Source organism: Juglans microcarpa x Juglans regia, chromosome 3D, assembly GCF_004785595.1.
Source record: "Juglans microcarpa x Juglans regia isolate MS1-56 chromosome 3D, Jm3101_v1.0, whole genome shotgun sequence".
Taxonomy (NCBI): Eukaryota; Viridiplantae; Streptophyta; class Magnoliopsida; order Fagales; family Juglandaceae; genus Juglans; species Juglans microcarpa x Juglans regia.
In genome coordinates, this window is record NC_054598.1 from 9948344 (window position 1) to 9958097 (window position 9754).

A 9754-nucleotide genomic window follows, 5' to 3' on the forward strand; every position below is an offset into this window, starting at 1 on the left:
TTTTTTTTTGGAAGGTGGGGGGGAGCATGCGTTTTTCAGAGCTATTGCAAAATTGTGGTTTCAGTGTTTTAAATTGGTTAAGAGCTTGAATTTTGAGTGGTTCTTAATATCATGTTGTGCTTTAATTTGGTCTAACCTTTTTTTGACTGCTTAATTTTTTGAGAATTTCATAGTGGATATGGGCTTGAGTCATAATGGGTTTAAAGCATTTAATTCACCTTTATGGATTTATATATTCTAACGAGAAGATAAAACTTTGAAGTTTTGTGGCCGAGTATTTTTTTATGAAGTAATTGATTGTGGAATTATGCAGTTCATCTCCTCTCTGCATGGGAAAATGGAAAGAACACTCATCTTCCCAAACACCATCTAGCTCAAATCTCCCAACCGCGGTATGTTATATTTTTTACAATATTGCTTTATTTCTGTGTTGAGTTGATATTTATTTCTAAAATACATAAATAACTTGTGTAACAACATGTTAGGATATACCATCAAGTAACCGGTACTTTGTAAATTACACCAGTGCTGGTTACTATGGACCACTTCTTGCGTGGCCATTGCCTTTTCCGCCATATCCAGATGGCGGCCAATATCCAAGAAACATTCAAGTGATGATGCAATTGTGTTCTTGTTTTTTTGTTTGTATAAGTTGGGCCTTCTAATGTCATTGATTTTTTTTTTTTTCCATTTTGCAGAATGCTGGTGACCCGGCTCCTCTCATGACTACAAGCTCCACTACGAGTGGAAGAGTTGATATAGATAAACCACCTGAATGTAGAGAAACTGATATTCCATGTACCTCTGAAAGAGTTGAAGAAAGCAAAGAAGATATACCAAATTCACAAGAAACTGAGGATGGCATTGCCGGGACACTGCAGTTAGAGGATGAAGTTGGTGGTGATATGATTGAAGAGCCAAGGTCGGGTATGGAGTTTAATTCTTTTGAAGAATTAATGGTTTATTATAAGCAGTATGGTAAGAAAAGCGGGTTTGGGGTAATGATAAAAAGGACTGATAAGGGGGATGATGGGACTGTCCGATATGTCACCCTTGGTTGTGTCCTTGGTGGGAAGGCCCGAAATAGGACATTGAATGTTGCCAGACCACATCCAACAGGAAAGACAGAATGTAAGGCAAAGATTAATGCCTTAAAAGTTGATGGAAAGTTCTGGTTGACAACAGTGAATAATATCGATAACCATGGCCTTAGTCTAAATAAATCTCGCTTCTTTCGATGTAATAGAGAAATGAGTGACTCCGTAAAAAGAGTCCTAGATATAAACGATATGGCTGGCATCTGAATGAATAAAAGTTTCGGATATTTCGTCGTTGGCTCTGGTGGATTAGAGAACCTCCCATTTTTAGAAAAGGATTGTCGTAATTATATCGACAAGGCAAGACATCTAAGGCTTGGTAAAGGTGGTGCTGGAGCGCTTCGAGAATATTTTTATAGGATGCAGTACAAAAATCTCGGTTTCTTTGCACTGATGGATTTTGATGATGACGGGAGGTTAATGAATGTCTTCTGGGCAGACCCCCGTAGTAGGGCAACCTACCAATACTTCGGTGATGTGGTGACATTTGACACTACATACCTGATGAATAGATATGAGATGCCTTTTGCACCAGTTGTTGGTGTAAACCACCATGGGCAGTCAATTTTGTTGGGAGCATGATTGATTTCCAGTGAGGATACAAAGACCTTTGTCTGGTTATTCCAGATGTGGTTGCAGTGTATGGATGGTATCGCTTCGAAAGCTATTATCATCGATCAGGATAGAGCGATGAAAAATGTAATTGCTATTGTCTTTCCTGAAAGCCGACATCGACTTTGTTTGTGGCATATACTGAAAAAAGTACCTGAGAAGCTGTCCTCCTATGCTTCCTACAAAAGTGGGATGAAGAATCCATTGATGAAATGTGTGTATGACACGCAAACTGGTGAAGAGTTTGAGAAATCTTGGGATAAGTTAATCACTACTTACAACTTGCATGAGAATGTTTGGCTAAAAAGTTTATACACTGAGCGTGCGTATTGGGTGTCGGCATTCTTGAAGGACTGGTTTTGGACTGGGATGAGTACAACGCAGCACAGCAACAGCATGAATGCTTTTTTCGATGGTTATGTTCATGCTAAGACAAACTTGAAAGAGTTTGTCGATCAGTTTGATAGTGCGTTAAAAAAAAATTGAGAGTGAAACTAACGCGGACTTCCACTCATTTAGCGTAACCATTCCTTGCATATCTAGATCTCCTATCGAAAAGAGATTTCAAGAGTTGTACACAAATGCTAAATTTAGGAAAGTTCAGGTGCAACTTACCAGTAATATCGATTTGGATGCAGAGTTAATTAAGAGGGATGGTGCAGTAAAGACCTATCTGGTAGAGGACAAAGTTCGTGTGGAAGAGTTCACTAAGTTGGTTAAGTTTTCTGTGGACTTTAGTGAGGAAGATACAGATGCTAAATGTTCATGTGGTTTATTTCAGATGAGGGGTATATTGTGTAGGTACATTTTCGTTGTATTTAAATGTAACGGGATAAAATTCCTGCCAACGAAATACATTTTAGACCGATAGAGGAAGGACATCAAAAGGAGATACATGTTAACCGATAGCAGCTATGACGCAGGGGATCAGTGGCTAGATGCTTGCAGATATTCTAGTCTATTAAAAATGTGTTATCAAATGATTACTCATGCAGTAGGTTCGAAAAAACATACTGAGGATGCCACATATAAGTTAAGTGCAATGATTGAATTATATAGTGAGAATCAAGAACCTCCATCAATGATCCTCACTGGTTCAAATGTTGGTTGTTCTCAAAATGACACAACCACTGTGGGTAGTTCGAAACAAATACTCAATCCATTAGTTGTCAGAGGGAAAGGCAGACCCTCATCTCTGAGGAGAGCATCCAGGATGGAGAAAGACATACGAAAACTTAAAAGAAAGATAAAGAAAGCACCAGTAAACCAGAAACGTAAACATGTGCACATTATTTCAACTTTAAATAAGTATTTTTAGGCGGGTTATTTTACTAAGGTAAAAACTTACTTCTTGCCAATGCTACTTGTTGATTAGAGATATGGAGGATATACACCAGTGCCGGACTCGTGCAGGAATTTATTTGGCACATTAGAGATATATATTTCTAATGTTCATTATGTGCAATTATAAAGTATATGGTTATGTTTATACTTGAATTGTTATATTTATGTATTGATTTTTTTTTCTTTTTTTTTTTAGTGCCAGCTTGTTCAAGACAAATCAGCTACTGTCATTGGTGGAACCCAGCTCAGAGAAACAGTGGTTTGGAGTCAAGAAAGTGTAATATTTATACACTTTTCATATGTTAATAGTAATATTGACATTACTCTAATTTTTGCTTATTAATCATTCCAGATGCAATTTGGGTTGGATGGATCACAACCGGAGCAAATTGGGTTGGATGAATCACAACTGGTTCAACCGTGGATGGAAGGCCCAGGGAACTAATTTACGTAATGTATGTGTTATCAAAGTTTCCACTAGTAGGGTATTTTAACATTTTTGTGTAATTTCTGATGTTAGATATGGGGCTTGTATGGTTTGGTTTCAATGGCTGATTTTGTGGTCTGCTATGGTCTAGTATGGTCTGGTTTCAATGGCTGATTTTGTGGTCTGCTATAGTCTAGTATGGTTTGGTTTCAATGGCTGATTTTGTTGCAGGTAATAGATTATCCTCTGTGATATATTCCTGGAAAAAGAAAACATGTCTTTTCTGATAATCCTTGTATTCTCATTTGCGTGTACCATCTATTGGTTGATTTCTGTCGGGATGCATTTGTGAGCGAAGTCTGGATAGTTTTTAGATCCTTTGGTTCAATCTCCACACCAATACTGTTACTAAATTCCACTTCAATATTGGCTTGTAGGAACAAGAGATGCTTGTTAATTTTTTAGTGAACTCGTTTGATGAATTTGCTGTTGCATAAATGTGTTGATAAATCTGTGTCATGAGGAATGCATATGAGGATGAGAAAATTAGGTGACTGTTACGTAGTGGTTCATGTGAACGTAATTTAGGAGGCGTATTCTTTCATTTATGCCATGACAAAGCAGATCCTTAAATGTTTGGTTGCTGCTGTAGGAGAAGGTCTATTTTTAATGACAGGAGAAGCAGTTTTATGGTCATTTAATAGACATCCAAGGCTCTGTTTTTTTTTTTTTTTTTACTAAGAGTCCGGATCACATGTACTAGTGCTCCGTCCCTGAATTTATTCAAAAGACCTTACTTTTGGCGAAGGAAAACCGTCGTTACATCTAACCAAGAACAAAAACAACACAACTAAAAATCAAAGACATTAACAATACAAAACCACATCCCACTAGAGACAATAAATTCTATCTTACGTAAGGGAAACTAGCTTTATCGGTTCTTAGAAGACCTCTCAAGAGAGGAGGAACCAATTCCCAATTACTCCATGAAGACATTATAACATCATCATCCGACGCAAGTCGAGCCAAATAATCTGCCGGCGCATTACCTTGCCTGTAGACATGGCAGATAGTAAAAAATTTTCCTCCAAGCAATCCCATGAGTTCATCCCAATAATCCTCCAGGTACCACACTGGGCACTTAGCCAACCAAAGCCAATTTACTACTATCTTTGAGTCCAACTCTATTTCCACGTAATTCAACCCAAGTAAACAAAAAGTTCTCACTCCTATGAGTAAACCCATAAATTCTGCATAATTGTTTGTCCCATTATCAAGTGGATTAGAGAAAGCTTTTATCAAGTTTCCATTTTCATCCCTTAAAACACCCCCTGCTCCACTCCTCCCTGGGTTGCCCTTGCTATTGCCATCTGTACTTAGCTTAATCCATCCTTATTTTGGTCGACGCCAATAAATAGGTACCACACGTTTCCTATATGCAGGTCTTGGGTTGATATTGAACTCAATTAGCAGTCTCTCATCTTGACCAGAAAATACCTGAAGACCACGGGCCTTCTCACTGATTCTTGCAATCCAAAATTTAACTTCTCTCCACAGCTCTTCCACCGACTCTTTTCTACCTTCCATCCTAGCACTACATCTCCTAGTCCATAGAACCCAGGTGACAATGGCAGGAATTATGCCAAATAACAGTCCACGGGTTGACCTCTTTGCTGCTCTATGATACCATGCAGTCACCATCTCAGTCTAGGAGCCAAAATCATAACGCAATAGCCCCACATGACTAGTACATCTCCTCCAAATATATTTAGCCACCTCCCCTAATACTAGAACATGGTTCAGATCCTTATACCCCCCTTCTGTACAGCAATCACACTTAGATACAAGTGGAATGCCCACTCTTCTTAACCTGTCATCCATACTTAATGCATTGTTAAAACATTTCCACAAAACAATAGTCATCTTCTTTGGAATACATGGATGCCATATCCATTTCTCCCATCTGATTTTTGGAGCTCTTATTCTTATACATTCCCAAGCCCCCGACGTGCTGAAGTTTCCGTCCTCTTTAGGCAACCAAACCATCCAAGGCTTTGTTACTCATTCATTTGAACTAACTCCTAATGTGGAGGTCATTCATATCTCTTATGATCAAATATATGTTAACAGAATTGCATTACATTGAGAATATGTTTGCACTTTGCACATCGCATGAGCGTACAATTAGTTTAAATTTGCATGTAATGTTTCATATTTAACAAACTTCTATTGCAATTATATTAATTCTTTTTTTCTTTTTTTTTTTTTTTTGTTCTTACTTCACATGTAGGAAAGTAAAGGGTTTATTCTCAATGTAATAGATGGGTTTTCAAGAGGTGAAAGGGTGAACGTGAAGGATTTTCAAGAGTTAATACAATATGATGGATTAGTCATTTTTTGTTTTTTGGCAGAAATATTAGTCATTTTTTGTAAGTTTTATCATGTTGTACTCAGTGGTGGGATGGCATGTAAGATCTTATTAAAGTTGTTTTTTTGTAAGTTGTAAATGTCACTTTTTCAGATAGATTGACAGAAGATACAAGATTGTTGGCAATGGTTTTTGTGTAGTTGGAACAAATCATAACATTATTTTGTATGTTATGATAGTTTTTCTTCCAAGAATGAGCATGAAAATATTATTTCCTGGATTGAATTTTTTGGCAATTTCTTAGAAGAGAGTAGCATTTTTTTCCCTTTGTAGAATGCTTAGTTTATTTATTAGTGACATTGATTATGTTAGTACCTATTGGTATGCCATAGTCAAGGAAGATTTTGATGTGCAAATAGACCAGTATTTCAAGACCAATTTTAATGGATGGTTGTGACATATTATTGTGAGTTGACATATTCTTGTGACAAGAGTTTTTTCCACTCAGTCCATTAGTTGAGTTAGTTACCCAAATTAAAGTAGGTGATTTTTTGTCCTTTTTTTTTTTGGTAGAATGCTTATTAATGCCTTGCACAGATAAGATACTTTCTGAATTAGTGCATAGATACAATAGGGTTCAAATAAGATACTTCCTGAATTAATAATGCCTTACACAGATACAAGCAGCTACTTCCACAAGTCATTAACATAAAATACAATTCAATTAGACTATACAATCAGACTAAGTTCTAACATCACCAACCAACATATAAACAACTTAGATATACATAGCAACTAACTTCCAACACTAATTCTAAGTCACTTATTTGCAAGACAAGTAACATGCTACAACAAATGCGACAGCCCAATACACCCGGAGTAGTATGCGTGAACGTCTTATTTCAGCTTCGCGTACAAGAAGCGCCAACTCCTTGTTCACAACCTCATCATTTCTATTGGATAGCGCCATCTGTCTCATCTCAATCTCATCCTCTCTCTTATGGAGATCAATCTTGCTCTTTTCGATATCGTCGAGTATATTCTCCAGCTCTTTCTTGGCTCTTAACAATTCATTGTGAGTTTCTTTTAGATCGAACTTTCTGTATTGATCCTCCTCTACCCACTTGAAATACTTACAATATGGTAATCCCTAATCATTTTGGAAACATGTTAGATGCACATAATATTAAAATTTTTATTAAACATGAATGTAGTTACCTTTGTGTTGTAGTTAGGACACCCTAAGAAGGGTCGTCCTGGATTTCTTGTAGTCGATGAGTATCGGGCTTCAATTTCACAGAAGCATAATGGTTGACCCAGACTTCGTTTATCAAAAGATGAAGAAGAGTCCATGGTGGATGATGAGATATTCTTAAACTGAACAAAACTAAACTTTCAGCATCTTCTTTCAAAGACTATCAACTATCAAGACAAATTTAAAGTCTCCACACATTTAAACTGAACAATTCTTACTCTCCACACATTTAATAAGATATTCTACGTGTTGGACCTTACAAATAATTAAAGTCTTCCTCTTCCCATCATAAGCTAGATTCCTTAACCACCAAAGCCATCTTTAATTTGGTACCATTTGCTCCTATATGTGAGACGAAAATTGTTACATAGGCATGTTCAAAATCTAAGACATGATGCTTATGAATATCAATCACATAATGCTCATGTCTCCTACACACAACTTGTGTAGGAGACATGATTTGAACGTAGATCCTACATGAAAGATCATTCTTGTAAAGTTTAAAAAACAGCACACAAAACCATCCTAGTAACATTGTAACAAATATCTTGCAAAAGAAATGATTAGTCAAGATTTACTTATCAAAAAAAGAAATGATTAGTCAAGATAAAACACACAACTAAGAACAGATGAAGGAATTAAATTCTTCCTTGATACTCCTCAATCTAAGTCTGAAACGCTGATACATAATTGAAAACCATATTGAAGATATGACATAACATCTGTTACTTATTATCCAGAAAGAAATAATGATCAAATACAAAAATATTAATCAATGAGTAACACCATCCACTATTATCAGAAAGAGTAACACCATCCTCTAAATTCAACTAGTAACACCATCCTTCACCTACTCATTTTTCAATCAAGCCAATGCTTTCAATGTATTTGGGATCCAGAACATTTTTTACCTTTTTTATTTTCCTACCAAAATAAAGATCATACCTAAGTGAAATGCTTTCATTTTTTTTTTTTGAGATCAATCATTGCTACTGCTACTCAAACTGAAGGAGACGAAGACACAACCACGGCAAACGAACAATCAAGAATTTATAAAAAAATAAAATAAAATAAAATAAAATAAAATAAAATAGAGTATATATTGATTAGGGCTAAGGTTTCGAATCTACAAGTATTTCGAAATCATTTGCAATTTTGAATCTAAATCAAGTGCTATTTCGAATCTAAAAGAATTTCAAAATCTCCCATTAGGGTTAGGGTTAGGATTTTCAGTTATTTAAGATGGATGTGTATATACCGATTTGGTGATTTTGGGAACATCGAATTCGTGGGTTGAAGAAACAAAGTTTAATGAGTGATTCGGTTGTGGGCATGCGAACAAGAAGATAAGATGAGGAAAATAGTACCTCCCTTTGTGTTTCGTCTTCCTGCACGTTGGTGGGGCAGTCGTGTGTTTGAGCAGAAGAAGATGACCACCTTGTGTGAATCGTCTTCGTTGCTTGCTTGGGAAGGTTCCCATGTTCCATGCGGGGCTCCATGGTCTTGATCCTTGCTGAGCGCCAAACTAAGGTGAGGTGAAACTGAGGTGAGCTGAAAACGACCCGATTTCAAATTCAAAACAATGGTCACTTCGAGTTTTTGGGAGTCAAACGAAACGGTTTATTAAAACGCATAATGCGCACCGTTTTAATAATCCCACGTGGACTCCCGGGTACGCGGGGGGTACCCCTCCCGTGTATAAGTAGAATTTTTGTCAAAAGAAATGGGAAAAGGTGTTTACTCTACTTCATGAGCTTGCTTGCAATTCAATAAGATATCTATACATTCGCCAATGACAATTACCCGCTTACTTATGTAGTGATCCCGCACTCATTGTTGGAAATCTTTCCCTCCAATTTTCATTTTATAAACATTTACTTTTCACTAGATATGAGTTGATGAATGGTTTGCAATTAACGATGGTAAATATTATTTTATTAATAATAAATTAAAATATTTACACAAATATTCATTCTAAAATTTGATTATGATTTAACGTAAAAAGCAAAATTCTAGATAGAGGTAAAGATAAATGTGATTAACTTGACCTAAGTATTTTATGACATGTTATGTGTTGGCTATAATAAAGGGATTGGATATAAATACAATGAAAGCTTCATTTGTATATATTGCAAAAGTCAAGGGGTATGCAAACCACAGTAAGTATCTTACAATTTTAATTTATAATTGATATCTAATTTAATTTAGAATTTAACACTGTTCAAATTGAAAATAATATATTCACTGCATTTAAAGTGCTAGGGCATATGTTGAACTGGATGATAATATTAAAAAGATAGCTATTACTATGTTTGGTGAAGTAACAGAAGAGGCATTGGGTTGTTCAACAGTTGAGTTGATGGAACATGCTGGAAAGATATCTTTTAAAACTTTTATTCAAAAATTGAGTTTGGTTATAATGAGTTAATTAAAAAATAAATTGGGTTTTTATTAATTATGTAAATCTATTTAAAATTTATTTTATAGGAATATCGACCATATATTAAAAGTGTTGTGGATAAATTATAAAAAAAAAAAATTGGAAGATTCAAGTTTATGTAGATCTAGAGAAACTGAAGGAGAAAAAACATAGGCCTTTTAATGTCCTCTCTATTGAGGCAATGCAAGATAAGGAAAATGCTGGATTGTCA

At 35.8% G+C, this 9754-nt stretch overlaps 2 protein-coding genes across 2 annotated transcripts; both read left to right on the forward strand.

Moving 5' to 3' along the window:
- The first annotated feature begins 722 nt into the window (after window positions 1-722).
- LOC121255009 (protein FAR-RED IMPAIRED RESPONSE 1-like) lies at window positions 723-1304 on the forward strand. The gene has a single exon (XM_041155308.1). It carries the CDS (start codon window positions 723-725, stop codon window positions 1302-1304), a length of 582 nt encoding a protein of 193 aa, XP_041011242.1.
- LOC121255010 (protein FAR1-RELATED SEQUENCE 5-like) lies at window positions 1305-3732 on the forward strand. The gene is made up of 7 exons (XM_041155309.1): window positions 1305-1640; window positions 1737-2155; window positions 2253-2523; window positions 3250-3312; window positions 3406-3465; window positions 3574-3630; window positions 3712-3732. The coding sequence occupies exons 1-7, from the start codon at window positions 1305-1307 to the stop codon at window positions 3730-3732; spliced, it is 1227 nt and encodes a 408-aa protein (XP_041011243.1).
- The last annotated feature ends 6022 nt before the right edge of the window (window positions 3733-9754 follow it).

What these genes read in the sequence shown, in the direction of transcription:
- LOC121255009 (XM_041155308.1), top strand. Translation starts at nt 723, where the DNA reads ATGACTACAAGCTCCACTACGAGTGGAAGAGTTGATATAGATAAACCA.
- LOC121255010 (XM_041155309.1), top strand. Translation starts at nt 1,305, where the DNA reads ATGAATAAAAGTTTCGGATATTTCGTCGTTGGCTCTGGTGGATTAGAG. An exon ending in GCTAAGACAAACTTGAAAGA is followed by an intron (nt 2,156 to 2,252) that starts GTTTGTCGATCA and finishes TTGCATATCTAG; the next exon opens with ATCTCCTATCGAAAAGAGAT. An exon ending in TTGTGGTCTGCTATGGTCTA is followed by an intron (nt 3,631 to 3,711) that starts GTATGGTCTGGT and finishes ATTTTGTTGCAG; the next exon opens with GTAATAGATTATCCTCTGTG.